Below are 21,723 nucleotides of genomic sequence, written 5' to 3'. Positions count from 1 at the left end.
GTTAAATGTGTTATATGGCATTGTGTGATTGATTGCGCCTCTATCAGCTTTAGAAACTGGAGACAATAACAGCTATAGTCGATACTAACACAAGCTCCATTTCAGTTTTTGAAGTAACATACAAAATGTTTGCAGTCACTTGATTTAGATCCACTCAAATGATTGGTCTTATAAAATCTAAGTAAGGTAAACATCATATCAAGATAATATTTATTTTAGGCTAATATCAATTTTACTAAATAAAAAATATATACTTTTGTGCTTTTTTTTACGTATTAGGTGAACTTTAAACAAAAATCTATCAATAGAACACTTTTCACAACTAAGAAAATTCACTTCTTTCATTTCACAATTCACTTCAGTTCAATCAGACAGGCTCTCCCTTACACGTAGGCCTACCCCCACGCCAGTAGGGGGAAGACAGCGCCTCTGCTTTCAGGTGATCGATTGAAGTCTTGTCCTGACTTCCGTAAACGGGCTCTGTTTGAATTCCGTGATTCTTGAACGCCGCTGGAAGAAGTCTTGGAATGGATTACACTCGTCTTGAATTCGATCTCACGAAAGTAAGTGAAATATGTTACAGTTTCATGATGTAGGCCTAGTGGTTGTAATGCAAGAGTTTGAGGTTTAACCTTAAGTCCTTTCACTTGTAGGGCTTTGTTATATTCCGATTCTGCCAAGTTTGTAATTTACCAGAGCACATTGCTCGTTCGTCTTTGTTTGAGCTGTTCTCAACGTGTTATGTTTTGCAGCATTCTATGTTTTGTGTCATCGTGTTAACCTGCTCGCGTTGATGTTACAAATAATAGCACTAGGCTACCGTTTCTTTTAATTAGTTTTAGTGTACAGTCAGTCCTTTTAGGCAAGTCACTCGGCAGCAATGGTGTAGGCTAGTGGATATAGGCCTACTGTAAGTAGCTGGATCTAGGCTACTGTGATGTAGGCTAGTTAGCTGTAGTGGGTAGGCTATATTGTGATCGATCAACCCCAAATTAATCCTAGTCTATTTTAAGTGGGTATACTGAGATGGTGATGCTTTTTAAGTTGGTATAACCTACTGAACAGTCCTGCATATGTAGGCTACACTAGAGCCATAGAGATGGCTATAGATAATGTCAGAGAATGTCTAATAATCTGACTCTGATAATGTATAGGCTACACTGTCGGCGGCCATTTTGTAACACAGTTGATCGGATAGACGATTCAAGTGAATAGACCTCTGAATTTTGCCTTCAAAAAGCTGAGATCCGGTAGCCTATCTTGCAATTTTTGCTATGGGAAAATAACATGGGGAGAGAATTATTGCACTCTCCCGGGGACGAAGAAGTCTGAAATGCAGACATTTTGCTCAACACACGTTTGTCCTCTGCCTTCGAGTGGTAGGCTAACTGTGATCTTCAACAGGCCTACGTTAAGACCTAACTTGCAATGTAACTTGTCATAGGTAGTTAGGTTAAATTAACACCCTGATCTCCTTATAGGCAAAGATGGCAGTTTTGGTTCCTTTTTGTAGGCGAACTTCAGAGGTCTGTTGGGAAGCATACAGGAAGGGGTGGAATGTGTGTAGTAGGCTGTACACAGCTGCCATACTGGCTTTACAAACTAAGCCCATGCATTTCTATGGATGCTGTGTCTCCCCATTAGAAATTCTCTGGGCTACAATACAAAAATCAAGTCAAAAGCTGGGCCAAATATCCAGTCAAGAAAATCTGGTTGTGTACAGATGACTGATTGCTGCAATACTATCAATAATAGTTTTCTCTATATGGAAATACTGCTTTGCTCTACTACTGGCTCACAAAAACGTTGTTCTCTTAACGTAGATTCATACACCAAAGCTATGGAAAAATGTCAGCGGCTGATGGACACTTCTAGCATTGAGGCGGAAGAAGATGCGAGCGTCCACAAAAGGCAGTGCATGGTCACGTGATGGTAAGACCTCTTAAATACAGACTACATTATTTGCACAATTCAAATATTCTTTTTGCAATCAGTGCAGATTGTATGGTCTTTTATTTCAGATGAATCCGTTCCGCAAGCAAGAAAGCATTCCAGGATGGTGCGTGTGCCTGGAAGCCCTGTCTGTAAGTTAACATTTATACATGTATTATTAAAGAAAACCAGTTGAGTCATATTTCCTACCATGGAACTACTGACATTCATGTTTATTAACCTAGTGCATATCATGTTACTGTTCTGATGTATTTGTCTCTTCCTGCCTTTTATTAGGTCAGCAGATGTCACTGCCTCCACCACCTGCATGTGAGTTTTTCTTTTTAGCGATTGTTTAATGTAACAGCATAGGTTTATCTTTTGCAAATGTCATGTGCAAGAAACCTACCATAAATTAACTGACCAATATTCATATTTACTTTCTTTTTAGATGAGTCAACACCACACAGGCAACCAGCTCATTGCCCAGAGCTGGATGGGTCTATTATAACGCCTGCCACTTCATCTTGGGACCCAGTTGAAGGTACAGTGTCTTTGAATTTTCCATTTCCAAGTAAATACAATTTCATGACAAGGAACTTGAGAGTAAGTAACTTTTTTTTTGTTGTAAACAGCACAAGTGACTCATCACACAGAGGGAGGTGGCTTGGCCATGGAGACGGAAATAAGAGGTAAGAACACTCACTTAATTTGTTCACATATGCAGGTATATAATGTATTTAACAACTAAAACTAACACCATCCATTTTCCATAGCAATAAGGACAACCATTACCGCATGGCACAGCGAATGGACGCATTTGAGAAGATGGATGAGCTGCTCGTGCTCTTAAGGAGCTCCCAGTCACCTCCCTCTGCTCCAGTCGATGACATATTGCTGTCATCCTGCTCGACAGTCACTGAGCTGCAGGAGAGGAGGAATAAAATGCCCTCCCTCCAGGACTTGTACTCTGGGACCTAAGCGGGCAGAGACCATCACCAAAGACTCCACATATCCTGCACACACACTCTTTAACTTCCTCCCCTCTGGCAGGCGCTACAGATCCCTGCACACAAAAACAACCAGACACAAGAACAACTCTTTTCCCACTGCCGTCACTCTCCTGAACTGCAGATAAGTGGGGTCATCCCCACTTTGACCGTTTACCTGCCCATTACATACTTTATCATTCCAATATACGTCTTGCACTCTACATTTGCACTATTACTTTGCACTCAACAGCCCACTCCATGTGTACTTGTATTGGTATTATGTCTTTGTATATTGTGTTGGTATCTGCCACAATGTATATTGTTGTCTATTGTACAGTGTGTCTATTTGTTGAATGTAGCACCTACCAAAGTCAAATGCCTTATGTTAATATACTTAGCTAACACTAAGTCTAATTTTTATATATATATATATATATACAGTGAGGCCTTTTATATTGTTTTTTTTGTCTTTTGATAATTTTATATTAAAGTTATAAGTTCCATCGATTTTGCCTGTTCATTCTTTCCTGCTAATATATAATAATGCATTCCTGCTCGTGCTGTTTAAAGTAATTGGTATGCAAAGGTTGCAATGTTAGGGGAGGGTTCCCTAAAGGTTGCAATATTTAGGCAAGGGAACGTTCCCTAAATGTTAGGGAACGTTATGGGAACAGTTAGGGAACGTTAGGGGAAGGTTTCTAAAGTTTGCAACGGTTAGGGAACGTTAGGGGAAGGTTTTTTAAAGTTTGCAACGGTTGGGGAACGTTAGGGGAAGGTTCTGTAAAGTTTGCAACCTTTAGATAACGTTAGGGGAACGTTCAGGGAACGTTTTATATAACCAAGCACTAACGTTTCCGGAACGTTCAGCAAACTTTCCATGGGAACCAAAACTTGCTCAAAAACTAACCTTAGGGTAACGTTTGGGAACCAAAAACTAACGTTTCCGAAACCAAAAACTATGGTTCCCAGAACGTTTTGGAAACCATAAATTGTTAGCTGGGTAGATGCCATTAAAAGACTGCGGTGGGGAAAAGCTAGAGTTCCAAATTGTATAACGTTTTTTCCAATATGAACTATGCCTATATGTCCGACTTCGTCATCGTTCAATTCATCCCTTGTGTTCATTTGCGGATAGGCCGATGGTAAGCTTGTTTTTATGCTGGCAACAAAACCAGAATGGTTCGCGAACGTTATTCTTTATTCTAAATGCCATGGCGATAAAGAGAAAGAAGTCAGAAAAGGAATTTACCTTAGACTAGGCTATATCAGAGCCCGTCTACGGACATTCTCTGGCTATATAACCTACTGAAATAGATTAATGATGTAAAGTCAAGTGCGCTTATGGGACTGGTGTGTGCGCGCACAGTTTTTATTGATGAGTCGGAGTGGCCAGTGCTGCGCATAGTTGCAGTGGAATGTGGCTGCCCAGGGCATTATAAAACTTCTCACTCTTAGACCTACTCATACACGGCGGTGAAATGGCGTATTTAGCTGTCTAAATTCGAATCATATGCTGGGGGAGAAATCGTCGGAAATCCATGATTATTTTGTTATTCAGCACCCCTGGTCAAAAATATGTTCCTGTGCGCCTGGAAGTAGGCTATGATTTGAATGTAGACTGTTGTCAAATTTGGCAAATACAAAACGGGAGAAACAGTATGGTTCATGCTCTCTCATGCTGTTTCATTCCTGCCGAAAAGGAGGGAGAATGAAACATTAAGCACGTTCCACTTTTGCATAAATAATTCCTGAATGGTTTTGGTCAGGGCTGATAATGCAACTGTATCTGACAAAGGACCGATATAGGCTATTTGCTTGTGACAAAATATGAGCTTTCAGTGTGATACGATCTCTTTGTTGATTACGTTTAATTAAAACGTGTTTCATCTGTTCTGGCTATCCCAGCTATTTGGATCTTACTGTATCTCACTCAATGAACAACATCTCAACACTAATGATCCGTAATTGTCATCAGATAGCCTAGTAATATAGGTAGACATTCAGTGTGTTTGAAATAATTAATTCGATAATATTTTCCATCTTTGCAGAGGAAAAGTTTTGTGTAAAGGGAATTAAAGGCCTGTCTCTAATACTAGCCGATGCAGTTTGGCGATTTGGGAAAATAAAAGCCCGGGCTATTATTTGGAGTTTTACGGTATGCAGGTTTACGGCCCCTACACACAGTTGTGTGCGTTGCAGTGCTGGAGACGCATCCCATTCACTTTACATGGGCTCATGTCATCCGTTGCCGAACTGAATTGTGGGTCATTGCGTCGCGTTTCTCCCGTTGCTCGCGTTGAGAAGTTCAGCTGTTGCTGTACCGACAGACGACACCAACCAATCAAATTATGGTTATACTTCAAGTCATTTGCATAGCTACCGTTGGGAACACCCACTGGCATGCGTTGACGGAACGCAACTGTGTGTAGGAGCGGTTACTCAAGTGAGTTTGAAACATGATTCTGTTGATGCAGGTGAAAAGCAGAGACATTAGCCTGGCGAGCCAGACCCACATTAGCATGTAGGGTCTGGACACTCACCGTTCGCAGTGCTCAGTCCGAGGGTCGGGATAATCAGTTGTCTTTCAAATTCCCTCTGCACGCAATAGGACGCAATAGGATATTTGTTTTCAAGTAGCAGGGAATTCAAGCCAAACCGTTGCAACGTTGCCATCAATCATTATGTTAAGCCCAACAAACGACTCTATACACGATTTCAATGCCAGATTTAGTTTCGATTTCTAGAGCTCACAAGTCAACGGAGAGTTGCTAGACTAGCCCTGGCAGCAAATGTAATTTGCTGCCGCTAGGGGTGCGTCTAGATTTCTAGGCTACAGAGACATGAGAATGGCCACAACAAGTTTAGACAGCGGCCCCTCATTCAGTTCCACCTTAAACATCTGCTGATGCACCTGGGCAGAGCCTTCACTGGACTGATTGGTCACAGCCATGTGCTAAACATATAGCATTTAGAATTTACCAAGTAGTTGAACGTATAGCAACCTTTTGGTAATAATGAAGTTGATAGGTTGTTGCTTCAGCCGTCTGGCATACAATAAATGGTTAAAGGAAATTCATTCTGTAAATATATTAAACACACTAAACAAGAAAAAAACACTCAGACCAAAGTCCGACTGCAGTATGTTTAGTCACTTGATCAATATACAGATTCAATATGTGTTTTTCTAAATGGTGTGAAACACATACAGATACAGATATACTTAATTTAACACACAACAAGGCTGGTGGTAAATGTTGCTACTGAAAGAAGTAGCTCAATCCATAACAAAACAACCAAAAATGAACAAAACATGAACAAAAATGTGAATATCTCAGAGGTTAATATATCATACAGCCAATACATTATACATGCATTTCCCCCAAAGATAACAGTCAATAGCAGTAGCACATTTGACAAGCAAATGAGCTAGTTTGCTGTGGGGTATGTGTTGAGGAGGAGAATTCAATAGTCATTTGGAAGACATATGCCTCTGATGAGCTGAGCTGTCCCCAGTCCAGGACAAGAAGAGACCACCAGATTTAATTTCAGTGAAGTGAACCTCCAGGATTTGGGTTGCTGTGTCATCACTGCACATCACATTCAATGATGGCACAAAACAGTAGTGCGACAACCAATATTCACGTTTGAAGTGCATTTTTACTTCACAGCACATCGCTTCACCATTTCACCATCAGTAGCCAGGCCCCACCCCCCTAGATCTTCTTTTAGGGAGATCTAGTCTGGAACACCATAGTTCATAACCATTTCCCTCAGACAAGAAAACGACAAGAGGGGAGGACAAAACCAAAACTTTTTGTGATAAACACAAGTAGTAACACCTGCAAACGTCAAAAATGCAATTGGAAAAATGCTGAAATTCATTTACAGCAAAGGTAGACCCACATACATTGTTCCCTGATGATGATGTTGACGCTGTTTATTGTCAGTCTGTAAAGTTTAGGCGAAGTAGGAAGTAATGTTAGGAATTTCTGATCTATCACTTTGTGAAAGAGTCTGGATATTTCCAGGTTAGCAAACTAGCCCAAAATCTAAAAAATGGCCAGTGCATGAAAAAAACCTTTTTCAACTACCATGTCTTGACTTAAATTGTAATGAGATTACTTTACTACCCAGCAAACACACAACATTCCGGGAACGTTTGCTAAAAGTTCCCTAAAGGTCACACAAAAATAGATTTTGAAACGTGTTAAAGATCAAGAGCAGTAGCTTAACATGTGATGCATCTGTCTCTCACAGTCTCCCTATACCACCTATGTACATCATTTTGTGCTTCATGCTGGAATGAAAACACACACAGTCTTAACACTTTGAGTGCCAAAACTGCAATATTGCGTTTTTAGCTTTTTTTAAATTATGAAAATAGACACTCTAACACACCTTACTGTATGTGCAGTTTTGGAAACTCTATGATGAATAGAACTGAAATAGATGACGATCGAAAGCTCATGGAAACACACAATCTGGACATTTTATCATAACTCGGCTTTTGATCGTTGCCGCTTTAGGTCGAATCAGTGACGCATGCACGTCAGGTCAAAACTAGGCTATTTATTTTCGTGGGTTTATCACTTAGGTCTTGCCAGGTCTCACTAGGTCACTTCCCGGAAACTTTACAGGCAACACTTCATATTTCATAAAAGACGCTATACTGTATCTCCATTTCTAGAAAAAAAAACAGGGATTTTGATGAAAACTAGCCACTGTTTAGCTAGTTTATTACAAAAACGAAGTTCACCCAAGGGTAGGCTACTTACAATTTTAACAGCAACAAAGCCAAGTCGCAGTCCGTTTTTGCAGTCTTCTTAGAAACTACAATCTGATTCCATTTTCGAGGCGTGATTGGATACTTCCGCCGAGTTACATCCGGATGTGTTCGGACCGCGACCAGAAAGTTGCATATTCGTTTTTTCCGCGGAGAAGCACTAGAGGGAGAGGAAGCACCCACGAAACGACCCAAAAAGTGCCATCAGAACGACTCTCAACCTGCATAATTAAGGTATTTTTTGCTAAAATTGTTGCATAGGGCTTCTTTAAACAACACAGTTATTGCAGATAATGTAGATGGTAGGGAGTAGTAGGAATGTAGTTAAAGCTTAATGTCAAATCATGACATATGATAGATGAATGATGTTTATTATTAAGACCATCCACTAATAGTCCAATACTAGTAACTTCTGATAGGGGTGGGATAGAGAACATGTGACCTTACAGGCTGGGATTATGACACCAGCATTTACATCACAGTTGCTTATAACAATAACTGGGACAAAGCAACCCAAATCTGGAGGTTCACTTCATTGAAAGGATGACTGGTGTTTTCTACTTGTCGTTGATTAGGAACAGCACAGATCATCAGAAGCATATGTCTTCAAAATGACTTTGCTTTTCTGAATGATTTTTGTGTTTTTGTTTATGTCTCTGTGTAAAGTCTGATTGTTTGTTTTCTTGGGTACATAAAACAACCTTTACAGCACAAGTATGTCTGTGATATATGTTTAACTTTTAATTCTCAATGATACATATGTATAGCACATTATGGCCATGACTAACCAGTCCAGTGAAACCACTGCCCTGGTGCATCAGCAAATGTTTAAGGTGGAACTGAATGAGGGCCCACTGACTAAACATGTTGTCCTTGTTTTTCACCTGCATCAACAGCATCATGTTTCACACTCTCATAAGTAAGCCTGTGTTTAGAGAGCTGCCTCGCTATATCCTGTTTGCCCACATGCTCTGTAATGATAGTGTTCAGTTAATGATCTCCATGTTGTTCTATCTTCTGTCTATAAATGTACAACTGGTTCCAAAAGCCGTATGTGCACTTCTGTTAGTGTTGGCGAACACAACTTTCCGCAATGCTGCATTGAACCTGGCTGTGATGCCACTTGAACGCTACGTGGCTATTTGTTTTCCACTACGCCATGGTGAGATGGTGACTCGAACAGCAGGTATTTCTATTGCGCTCATCTGGTTCTTCAGTTCGACAAACCTTTTGATAGATATAATTTATGCACTGGTAGTCGATCCAGTGTCTTTTAAAGATCCCATGTTCTGTACTCGACAGAGATTTTTTATGTCAGCATGGCAAGTCGATGTGTATCAGGGCTTCAGTTACTTTTTCTTTGTTACTGTAACGGGAATCTTGTTTTTTACTTATGTCAATGTTGTGATTGCAGCTCGATCTGCCTCAGCTAAAAAAGAGTCTGCCAAGAAGGCTCATAAGACCATACTGCTCCAAATTGTTCAGTTAGTGTTCTGTGTCAACACATTTGTTTATATAAGCATAGAAAGAGCCTTGGCCATGACGTCTGTTCATGGACCTGCACTACCTGAACTTTCTCTTTGTTGTCATTCTGCCTCGGTGCCTGAGCCCCCTGATCTACGGCCTGAGAGACGATGCTGTTCGGCCCTTATTCCTCTACTATGTCAGGTGTGGAACCCAAAAGGTCAAACCCTCTGTAACTAAACACTGAGAAAACCAGGCAGAATTGTACAGAAAATAGCCCCAGAAAATAAAAGCAGATTAGTATCATGTTTTAAAATGAAAATTTTTGTTATACTGTATTTTTTTATAACTTGAAATTTTATGGAATGGTTGTACTGAATTTGTTGTGTTTGTGCATGCTTGGGTATCCAATGATGTATGTAGTCAATGATGAATGAGCATAAACACTGTAAAGCAGCACTGCTTGTGTCTTTGCAATTAACCAAATATATCCATAAAACAAGGAATATCCATATGTATGTCTGTGTTCTTCACATGTCTCCACATCTGACTGTTTTGGCAGGTGTTCGGAAGACACAAGTGAGTGTAGTGTTAAATATGGCGTTGTTTAAATGTGAAATGCAATAAATTACGATTCAGTTCTATTTATTCAGCGCCACTCTGTAAAATCCATTGTTCATTCATGTAGTGTTTGCCAGTTAAAAATGGTAGCGCTGATGTGCGTGGCAAGTGACTGTGCACTCGTGCCGGCCCCGGTGTCGGCTCAGTCGACATGGAATTAAAATATCACCGAAGCACTTCAAGTTTAGGCTATAAGCTAATCTACAAGCTATACATTGTTTACACCTACAGTTACACAAGAACTGAACATATACCATGGATGTGCCGTCAGAAAGGTTGGGAATAGGCCCCCACCAGCCCAGCACTAAACTCAGAGCATGGTAAACAAAATCGGATATTTCAGGCAGTAAAAGCCCCGGTAAGAACCAAACTAGATTTTGTTCAAATCTACACACCTATAGCTACTGAAAAATGTAAGGTTAATTTATCAAATGTTATTTTGAAGTATTAAAAAACGTTGTTTTAGAATTTTCGAACAAAATGGTTGGTAATTAGCATGTTTACGATACCAAGTAAAAATGGTGCGTATTAGTATATGTACACATCTTAACATTAAATATTTAAATATACATTTAAAAAGTACATAATTTCTGATAGATATAATAACCTCTTTTCCTTTTTGTTTAAAAATGAACTGGATTGATTAATGACCAAATGTGCATTTTTTTATTGTTAATTTCTGTCATCCATTATGACATTATGAAATCCATATTTGGCAGCCGTTTTCATTTTTTTTTAAAACATATCTTATATTTTAATGTTTAAAGACCTTCTTTTTGAAAGTGTGCTCATATTTACATGTATTTATGGTGAAATATGTTTAGAATTTTCCCATTACGAAATCTATATTTGGTAGCCATTTTGAAAAATGGCCGCCATGGCCCCCAGGGGTCAAATTTCGAGTGCCTACGGTCCTAAATCTGATCAGACCCCCTTTGTGAGCCATCATACCAAATTTCATGCTTGTATCGCTAAGTGATCGATTCTTTTTTTTGTGATCAACTTTTTATTAAGAAAAGTCATGACGTGACAAAATCACATGACAAAATCTCATGACAGAAACTATTTACACATAGCCAGAGCCTTGTGAGTTATGTACACATATTTACACATATAATACTGATAATAATAATAAAAATACAGTAGAAGTAATATTAATAATAAAATTAAATAATAATAAAATATACATTTACATACACACATACATATACATACAAAACAATGCTGATGTAATACAAAAACATACATATGAAGATTACATTTGGACCAACAGGCCAGAATTCGGGAGGTTAGTTAGAGATAAGATGAGTGTACCCCATTCACTGACTGTAGAGGCTCGAGCTTTATTTATTACTGCCAAGGACCTCTCTATACTGGCAAAGCTTCTGTAGTGGCCTAGCCATTCTTTTATTGATGGGGCAGCTGGAGTGAACCATGAATGTATAATAGTTTTTTTTGCTGCAGTAAAGCCAGTGAAGATTAGTTTTTTATGTATAAGTCTAAAATCTAGGGAAGAGTCATTATTAAACAGATATAAGCTGGCAAGTTTTGGAACTGGGAATCCTAGGACCTGTTCTAAGAATAAAGACACCCGAGACCAAAACTGGGACACCGCTAGACATTCCCAGGATATATGTATATTATGTAGCAGTAGCCAGAGGGGGTCAGCAGGTTTAAATTAATGCAGTCACCGGGTTGTTGCCAGGTCTCTGAGAGACAAAACAGGTCACATTTTTTGTCAATTATCAGATCGTTTATTAAGGCCGTTTTGTTTGTGATTGGCCACTTAAATGCGCGCTCAATGTTAAAGTTCTGACGTGATGACGAGGCAGGAAGAGGCAGCCTAGGAGGGCGACGGAGGTTGTCAAAGTGTTCCTTGGCTGGGGTCGTCGACGGTCGGGCGTGTATACAGTTGGGATTTGGGCATCGTGTCCATAGATGAGAGTCGGTCCTTTTCTGAAGCGATGAGCATAGCGTGGACGACGAGTAATTCCAAGCAAGCAGCAGAGTTTATACAGCGTCGGGTCCAGGGGGGTGTGGCAGCGAAAAAGTTTCGCTGGCCAGGCTATGAAGCTTCTCCTCAAAGAACAAACTGAAGACATCGAATCCAAGCCATTACACTCAGTTGCAACTCTTCTTGATGGAAGATATAAAGGCAGGTATGTGTGTCTCTTTGCCTTGAGTGGGGCCACCAATTATAATTTAGACTAGCTTTGCCTCTGTATATATCATGCAAACACACAAATGCTGCTTGATAGTGTACACAAACACATTCCACAACATGCCTTCCAAAGCATCTCATGCTGTGATGCAGTTCTCCTTCAGAACCTCATTAGCAACATCCCAGATGAAGACGAGAACACAGAAACAACGTGGCATTCATGGGAATCTGAAGGGGGGTTTCAGGTGACGCTGATGAGGAGTGGAGTATTGGAGGATGTGCTTGCATCACTGTTGGCTTAAGCTACTCAATTTCTTAAAGGAACACGCCACCCAAAATCAGTAGTGATATATGTTCTTACCGTAACTTTCACGAGTTGAGTCGTACCTCTCCCGCGTCGGTAGGTGCACTCAAACGCTCTGTCGCGCTGCGCGAATGTGTTAGCATGTTGCTATGCTAGCGGGCTCTGCCGTGGCCATAGAGAGAGGCACATAGCAGTATTCAAACACCTCCACGTTTTACCTACTTAAATACAGTTGGACGAGTAGTTGATGAAAAATGTTAGGGCACACAACATGAAACGTGACGATTTTCCAAGCGAATAAACATGAGAACTACAATGTGTGGCGCAATAGCACTTGGGAGTACTTCGACCTAGCGTGGTAATATTATTAACACCTAATTGTAGATCCTATCCACCACAGAGTTTAGAATCCATGCTGGATCGACCCTCAGCCTCTCCCTCCCCTCTGAGCGAGAGAGGCACACACACTAGAGATGCGCTGATGGGCTATTATTTCAACCATAACTGCATAGCAAAACTTATCATCCATCAGCCATCCATCAGCACCAAAGTTTGTTGACCAATTTTCAAAACGGCACCTGCCCACCATCCGCTGGTTGTTTTAATGTAGGCTATATGGGTGATGCAGCGCTGCTGACGTGAGGCTAGAAAGCCCTTGCCTGTTCTAGAAAGACTGATCTAATGCAGCAAATATATTAAAAGGCAAAAGTCGTATATTGGCTAGGCCTATCCCCAGAATATCAGCAGCAAACTCAGTCTCTGTCGCGCAAAACAGTCTCCAAATAAAACGCACATCGGCCTGTTGCCTATTCTGCCAGCTTGTGACAATATATCGTCCAAAATGCTTGATTGCATTGCATTCTCCACATTTTTAGCTACATTTTCATGTACCACATCAGCATTTTTGTTCAGTGAATCTTTTGTAAATTGCTTTACAATTATGTAAACACAGTATGTGTTAGCCTGCCACTAAAAACAGTCTTACTCACTCCACAGTACACCCGAGGCAAATCAATTATAACGCCAGACTATCAATGTAAATTTCAGAGTTATACTCACTCTACAATCAGTCAACCAGGAACGCCAGATTGCTTAGAGAAGCTATGCTTTGCTTACTGGTTAAATAAAGACAGTTTTACTTTTCTTTGTATAACTCTATAACACCAAACCATTGCTAAACTGGAGCATACTGTTTAGTGTAATGGTTGGGATCAGATGTCACTATGCCACTGCTGCATCTGTTAAAGGTGCTCTAAGTGATGCCATGCGTTTTTTAGGCTAAAACATTCTACTGTATGTCACTTACTGCAAACATCACCTAACCAACCGCTAGCTGTCTGTGTCCTGAATACAGTGGGTCCCAGTTAAAATTTGACACTTCATTCCCGATCAAGGTGATTCACGCAGCTGGGTGAAATGTAAGTACAACTGCAGCCGCTTGGGGGCAGCATAGTCTGCTGTGGCGTTCCACGGTTGAACCGGACGGCGCATTTGACAGCAAGGGCTGTGATTGGCCGAGTTTTCAGTGCGTTTCTCTGTGTTTTTAGCAGCCCCTGCAACATGCTCGTCCACTGTAGCCTAAGCTTTGTACATAATGTTAAACATAGTTTTGGATTCAGTGGCAAGATTTCTTGATTGTACAGTGCCTGTCTCTCAGTAATGTTTTAAAATGAGAGCTTCGTCAGCTGGCAGTAGGCTACTTTGTCGGTAGTCATGAGAAGTTCGCTTGCTAACAGAACATAAATATGCTGCCCAGAAACCTTGTGAATAGTTCTGATTTTTTTTACTACACTAACAAGGTTGAAATATAGCCTTTGCCTACAGCATCTCCTTAACAGTAATGTTAACAAAATGACAGCATTCATATGTCAAAGGAAAACGAATTCGGTCACTCAAGACTGTGCCACAGCAACCAGTGTAGGCTACAGTCCTACCCAATAGGCCTACTCGAAGCAGATAGCGTTGTCTGACGGTCGAGTGGGGTAATGCACGTATTTCCAGAACAGGTCTGCAACTTTCAGGCAGTTCTAAGTTCGAATCTAGGCAGGAGCACAGCCATATAAAGGCCTAGGCCTATTGTTATCATTTTTTGCAAGGTGTTGCTCCTGGCAATACTTGTTTATAAGACGTTTGGTGATTAATTGATAGCTGTTTTTGGGACACGTTAAACGTTCTTTATAATGAGCGCATACGGGGAGTAAAACGACTTTATATAGCCTTTGCCTACAGCATCTCCTTAACAGTAATGTTAACAAAATGACAGCATTCATATGACAAAGGAAAACGAATTCGGTCACTCAAGACTGTGCCACAGCAACCAGTGTATTCCTGTACACTGTACTACTACACTGTACACTGTAAAAAAAACGCGATCTCTGTGGACAGCCCAGGCTCCAAAACAACAACAAAAACAACCTGGGCAAATTTAGCCCATAAAAACATAACAAACTGTTCCAGCAAATCACAGAAGAGATGCGCGTTTAGGAGAGTTTCAATTGCACGGGAGAAGTGACGTTACCCAGCATTGCTTAGAGCACCTTTAAGTTGTGATTTTTTCAGGATTCCTAGCAATGAATACTCTCCTGCACTCAAAATCAGCTTGGATCTAATTACAGGGTTGTGAAAATTAGCGCTGTAATGGCATTCACATTATTCAACATAACACAAATGACATGGTGTCAAAATCCAGCAAGAAAATCAATTTGAAAACAATTATTACATTATAATTTTAAGGGAAATAAGATTCGGTATTGGCCATTTCTTATTTGTTTCCCATGGCCGAAAACGTATCCCACACATTATGCCACTGCCAATGGTGCTCTCACATGGTTCTGTGCATTTTCGCTTGCTGGTGGGTTATGCTGATGTTCAGGGGTGTGTATGCGTTGAAGCGAGATTGACAGGTCAACAACCAGTCACCACTGTTATGGCTTGGGTGGAGGCAACTTCCTTGCCTCTCGCCCTCGTCCATTAATTCCGTATAACAGGACACCTCGGCGGCCGTTATTCCTTACTTAGGTCAGGTGACTACCCACCCACTATTTCATATTCTAATTAGACTATATTTAAAGGCTATGTTAATTTGAGTAGTTTTGAGTAAGACAAAATAGCATATCGTACTTGAAGCCACTGACTAGGCTTAATATATCATTACACTGTTGTGGAGAAGGTCACTGTAGACAAAACTAACTACTGTATTTTTACTAGGGCTGTCCTGAGATTACTCACATATTTTATCACATTGTTAAAATTCTATCATTTTGCATCTCAGAACTTTCCAGAAATCCATATTAACAATGTAAAGCCATTGTTACCAGTGTATCTTGATAGGGAATTAACTGAATGCAAGTAAAGTTTATGAACTTAACTTTAAGACGTATTTGATTATTTCAAATCAAATTTCAAAAAAATGTGCAGCGGGCCTGAGGCAACACTTGTATTCTTCAGAAATATAGCTGATATAAACTCAAATGCTACAGCTGAAGCCGATCAAAATGCGGACGCCGATCAAAATGCCTCGGACGCAATAGGAGAGGCCAAAAACCAATCAGAGCAACGAAAGAGACAGAGTGACAGAAACACACAATTTGCAACACTGTCTGGTTGTAGGGAGAAGCAGGAAGAATTAACCACTATTCAATTATACGTAGGCTAATTTACAAAGACATCGTGCCACACTGAAAGCTAATAGCTAATAAAGCTAATTATGCCAGAATTGTTTCAAGGCAAACACTGAAGTGTAGCATTCGAGTTATGCTCGCATAGCACACCAATTTTTTTGTCGGCTACGTGTCCAGCTACTATAGTCCTATAAATGAACAGAATATAAAACCGTTTTCAGTAGCCTACCACTGTTGCAGATATCACATAGGTATCCCTTACATACATGTTTGTACAATGCATATTCCAACATAAGGAAGCAGTTAAGAAACTTCTAACTCCCTGTCTTAAACCAACGTGATATCAACTTCAAACAAGCGGCAGCAGCCATGTTGATGTTTTTTTGTTTTTTTAACCCCGGCTTCTTCAACAGGGTGCGCTATCGTCATCGTGTAAAGCCTGCCTCAAGGGTTCTGATTGGTGCCTCGATCTAGGAAAGTTGGAAATGGGCTAGAATGGGTTCTTGGCCAGACTAACTTTCAGAGCGAATCTCGAATTTGCTGGAAGTATGTCTGTTTTTTTTTTTACCAGGCTAGGGTTCCATGGGACACACAATTACAACCACATCCTTTGAATGCATGGGTGAACCCCTCAATACCTTCTGCAAGGCTAGTCTCAACAAAACAACAAAACTCTTGGGGTAATGAAATCCTGGAGTCATGACATTAAAACTCTAGGCTTAGAACTTGATTGGGACACCATCTGGACCAATGTCTTCATAACATCTAAAAATCCTGCACATCAGCTTATACATTACAAATTTATACAGAAGTGATATATATCGCCATACAGAAGATTTAAAATGAAGCTATCAAATAGTCCAGAATGTGGCAAATGTACGCAAAAATCTGTGGGAACGTACATATCCAAACCCAGATCTGTAGGGAGAGGTGTGCTTAGAGGCTTGCTGCCTCTATACAGGCCTCACCGCTGTCTGACCTGGACGAGCTCTCGTCCGCGGATAACCTGGTTGCTATGTACAATGACACCTTGACCAGCCTGCTTGATAGCTTAGCCCGTGTCAGGACTAGGCTTGTTCCAGCAAACCGTACATGCCCCTGGTTCACCCCTGAGCTGAGGCAACTAAAGGCCGCTGGCCGCCGTCTTGAACGGCTATACAAGAAAACTGGCCTTACAATTCACTCCATGCTCTACACCGAACATATTCAGACATATAGGGATGCACTTAATGCTGCCCGCTCAAACTACTACTCATCACTCATAACCTCCTCCGTGTCCAGGCCAAAAACCCTATTCAGGACTGTGGACAAACTCCTAAAACCCCCTGTCACTGCCTGTCCTAAGAACCCTGAGCAGTGCCAGGCCTTCTTACACTTCTTTGACGATAAAATTAGCCAAATCTACCACTCCTTTAACCCCAATGCTATCTCTCTCTCTTCTTCTCCTCCTTCTCTGGGCCCTCAGCTCTCTCATTTCACCGCTACTGACTCCCTCACCATCACTGACATCATTACTAACTCCTCATCGTGTCAGCTTGACCCTGCCCCCACCCCTCTACTTAAAGCCTGCTCCACATCCCTGTCTGAACCCATTACATTGATTGTTAACCCCTGCCTCAACTCTGGTGTGGTGCCTGCTGCCCTAAAGACTGCTGCAGTTACACCCATTCTCAAAAAACCTGACTCCGACCCCACATCACTAATAAACTACCGCCCTATCTCCAACCTCCCCTTCCTGGCCAAGGTACTGGAAAGAGTGGTGGCCTCACAACTACACACCTTTCTTAACCACCACGACCTGTATGAGCCCTTTCAATCTGGCTTCCGCTCATGTCACAGTACAGAGACTACCCTTCTACGCATAGTTAACGACCTCCTCCTGTCTGCTGACTATGGTTCACTTAACATTCTCATTCTCCTTGACCTTAGTGCTGCTTTCGATACCATCAACCACAATGTTCTAATCTCCCGTCTGTCTGCTATTGGTGTTCCTGGCACAGCCCTCAATTGGTTTCAGTCATACCTCACCAACAGAAAGCAGTTTGTAACACTTGGTCCACATCAGTCCCCCAAGTCCCCTGTCACTCGTGGTGTCCCCCAGGGTTCTGTACTTGGGCCCCTCCTCTTTCTCATATACATCCTCCCTCTTGGCCAGATTATTCGCAGCCACGGTCTCAACTTCCACTGCTATGCAGATGACATCCAACTCTATCTTACCACTCCCTCTCCCTCTGACCCCCCACCACGCTCCCTCACTGAATGCCTCTCTGACTTAAAATTATGGATGCAAAACAATTTTCTCAAGCTCAATACAGACAAAACCGAAATTCTGCTGATTGGCCCTAAAAGCATCCTCACCAAATCTCCCCATCTCACTCTCAACATTGATGGCTCATCTGTCCACTCCACCCCTGTTGTTAAAAACCTTGGCATTCAGCTTGACTCCACCCTTAGCTTTGATCCTCATATCAAATCACTCACTAAGATTGCTTTTTTCACCTCCGTAACATTGCACGCCTCCGACCCTTCCTCTCTGCTAGTGATGCACAGACTTTGGTTCACTCTTTCATTATGTCCCGTTTAGATTACTGCAACTCACTTTTCCTTGGTCTCCCCACTAAAACCCTTCAAAGACTACAATATATTCAAAACTCTGCAGCTAGGCTCCTCACCCATACCAGACGATCAGCACACATCACCCCCATTCTCCATCAACTCTATTAGCTACCAGTTCCCGGATCAAATACAAAGTACTACTACTCACCTTCAAAGCCCTCCACAACCTTGCTCCCCCCTACATCTGCGACACTCCTTCCCGCTCACTCAGATCCTCTGACCAAAACCTCTTGGCTATCCCCCGCTCCAGACTCTCCACCCTGGGTGGCAGGTCCTTCAGTGCCTTGGCCCCCAAACTCTGGAACTCCCTCCCCCAACCCCTTCGTGCCTGTCCTCTTCCTTTCTTCAAAGCACATCTCAAGATCTTTCTGTTTAATGATCACTTCTCCTCCACACCCAACACATAGTTCCTACAGATAACTTGTCTTTGTTGTATTGTTTTGTTTGTTTGTTATTGTATTTCCCTGCCTTTGTCTCTGTTGTATTGTGTTTGTTATTGTGTTTCCCTGCCTTCCTACTATGTAAAGCGACCTTGGGTTTGAGAAAGGCGCTATATAAAATAAACTTATTATTATTATTATTATTATTATTATTATTATAAACATTCTGTGATTTGGTAAGCGTTTAATGCATCAGCTTAATTTTACTGCTAGTTGTTGTAAGTCAACAAACCTTTTCTAGACCCACATACGCAGCTGAGGAGCTCGTCAATTCTTAAACCAGAGCCAGTGCTATGAGGGACTTCTCAAGTATTCCCCACTGGTTTGCTGTTAATGTTGCTGGCAGGTCATACTTGTCGCACAGAGGGTCCTTTTCTGTGAAATGAGGCTTTCTGTCATGTAGAAGGTTTTGTTCCACCTCATTCTAACGTCTTGCTGCAGGGTGGCTTATTGAGTTCAACTGGAAAGCGTGGAGGAGGCGAATGCTTGAAGTGACCGGCATATTTTCTCTTGATCGCCAGTGCGTTTTTTACACTGCACTGTGCTAACAGTCTCTAGTTCACGACTAGTTGAAGGGTATGCCACAAGCACACCTGAATAGGGGAGACAAAGCAGGAACAAACAGTACGCCTAGCAGGCCGTCACACACACACACACAGACAGGTGTTTCCTCACAACCAGGTAGGCCCCAGTATTCACAACCCTGTTATTAGAGCCAAGCTGCTCCTGATTGGAGAGTGTTGGAGAGCTGGAAAATATTCACTGCTATGAGTCCTGACAGACTAAAACCTGTTTCACCCTACAGTATAACAGATGTAGCAGTGTCACAGTGACATCTGATCCTCCTAAAAAATCCATCAGACAAGTTTGCTGCAGTTTAGCAATGGTTGAGTAATTTAGTTATGCAGAGAAAAATCAGACTATCTTTATTTAGCATGCCAGTAAGCGTAGATTTTGAAAAGTTTTAAAGACCAAGAGCAGAAGCTTAACATGTGATGCATCTGTCTCTCACAGTCTCCCTGTGCCACCTATGTGCATTACTTTATGCTTTAAAACAACATGAAAACACACACAGTCTTAAACAACACAGTTATTGCAAATAATGTAGATGGTAGGGAGGTGTAGGAATGTAGTTAAAATGTAATGTCAAATCATGACATGATAGATGAATGATGTTTATTGTTGCTCATTATTATGACCATCCACTAATAGCCCAATACTTCTGATAGGGGTGGGGTAGAGAACATGTGACCTTACAGGCTGGGATTATGACACCAGCACTTACATCACAGGTGCTTATAACAATAACTGGGACAAAGCAATCCGAAGTCTGGAGGTTCACTACATTAAATGGATGACTGGTGTTGACGTGGATTAGGAACAGCACAGCTCATCAGAAGCATATGTCTTCCAAATGACTTCGCTTTTCTGAATGATTTTTGTGTTTTTCTTTATGTCTCTGTGTAAAGTCTGTTTGTTTGTTTTCTCGGGTACATGCAACAACCTGTACCGCACATACTGTTTGTTTATGATATATGTGTACCTCTCAATTCTCAATGATATATATGTATAGCACATGATGGCCATGCCTAACCAGTCCAGTGAAGCCTCTTCTCTAGTACATCAGCAAATGTTTAAGGTGGAAATGAATGAAGGCCCGCTGTCTAAACTTCTTGTGGCCATTCTCATGTCCATGCTTTTCACCTGCATCAACAGCATCATGTTTCACACTCTCTTGAGTAAGCCTGTGTTTAGAGAGCTGCCTCGCTATATCCTCTTTGCCCACATGCTCTGTAATGATAGCGTTCAGTTAATGATCTCCATGTTGCTCTATGTTTTGTCTATGAATTTACAACTGGTTCCAAAAGCCGTATGTGCACTTCTGTTAGTGGTGACGGAGACAACTTTCCGCAACGCTGCATTGAACCTGGCTGTGATGTCACTTGAACGCTACGTGGCTATTTGTTTTCCACTACGGCATAGTGAGATGGTGACCCGAAAAACAGCAGGCATTTCTATTGTGTTCATCTGGTTCTTCAGTTCGACAAACCTTCTGATAGATATAATTTATGCACTGGTAGTCGATCCAGCATCTTTTAAAGATCCTATGTTCTGTACTCGACAGAGGTTTTTTCTGTCAGCATGGCAAGTCGATGTGTATCAGGGCTTCAGTTACTTCTTCTTTGTGGTTGTAACAGGCATCTTGTTTTTCACTTATGTCAATGTTGTGGTTGCAGCTCGATCTGCCTCAGCTGAAAAAGAGTCTGCTAAGAAGGCTCATAAGACCATACTGCTTCACCTTGTTCAGTTAGTTCTCTGTGTCAACACATTTGTTTATATAAGCATAGAAAGAGCCCTGGCTATGACCAGCAGCAGTCGTCTGTTCATGGACCTGCGCTACCTGAACTTTCTCTTTGTTCTCATTCTGCCTCGGTGTCTGAGCCCCCTGATCTACGGCCTGAGAGACGAAGCTATACGGCCCTTATTCTTCTATTATGTCAGGTGTGGAACCCAAAAGGTCAAGCCCTCTGTAACAGCACACTGAGAAAACCAGGCAGAATTGTACAGAAAACAACCCCAGAAAATAAAAGCGGATTAGTATCATTTTACTTGAAAACATCTCCTTGTTACAACGTGAACATGTCTCACAATGAAATATGAACATATCATAATAATATGTGAACATATTTTGAGACGTTATACCAAAAACACTTCTTGTCGTGAAATAATGTGAACATATCACAGAACGTGTAATATTGCACATTAACATTAATTCATGATAACATTTTT

The 21,723-nt window shown here is 41.3% G+C and overlaps 1 protein-coding gene, 2 long non-coding RNA genes and 1 pseudogene across 3 annotated transcripts; all 4 read left to right on the top strand.

The window, feature by feature from the left end:
* The first annotated feature begins 357 nt into the window (after window positions 1–357).
* Window positions 358–2,192, top strand: LOC143099427 (uncharacterized). The gene is made up of 3 exons (XR_012981576.1): window positions 358–563; window positions 1,824–1,932; window positions 2,022–2,192. It is a non-coding gene; the product is annotated as an uncharacterized LOC143099427 (long non-coding RNA).
* A 202-nt stretch (window positions 2,193–2,394) lies between these two features.
* LOC143099428 (uncharacterized) lies at window positions 2,395–3,431 on the top strand. Its single transcript, XR_012981577.1, has 3 exons — window positions 2,395–2,476; window positions 2,568–2,624; window positions 2,709–3,431. It is a non-coding gene; the product is annotated as an uncharacterized LOC143099428 (long non-coding RNA).
* Window positions 3,432–8,571: 5,140 nt separating this feature from the next.
* LOC143099419 (odorant receptor 131-2-like) lies at window positions 8,572–9,418 on the top strand (annotated as a pseudogene).
* Window positions 9,419–20,512: 11,094 nt separating this feature from the next.
* LOC143099426 (odorant receptor 131-2-like) lies at window positions 20,513–21,478 on the top strand. Its single transcript, XM_076262420.1, has one exon. The coding sequence runs from the start codon at window positions 20,513–20,515 to the stop codon at window positions 21,476–21,478; it is 966 nt and encodes a 321-aa protein (XP_076118535.1).
* The last annotated feature ends 245 nt before the right edge of the window (window positions 21,479–21,723 follow it).

This window comes from Alosa pseudoharengus, unplaced genomic scaffold, assembly GCF_046254945.1.
Source record: "Alosa pseudoharengus isolate Yale_2024_CS ecotype anadromous, Long Island Sound unplaced genomic scaffold, YU_APseudo_1.1 YU_APseudo_1.1_scf_28, whole genome shotgun sequence".
Taxonomy (NCBI): Eukaryota; Metazoa; Chordata; class Actinopteri; order Clupeiformes; family Clupeidae; genus Alosa; species Alosa pseudoharengus.
The sequence above is the reverse complement of the archived record's forward strand: the minus strand, read 5'-3'. Positions and strand labels throughout refer to the sequence as shown.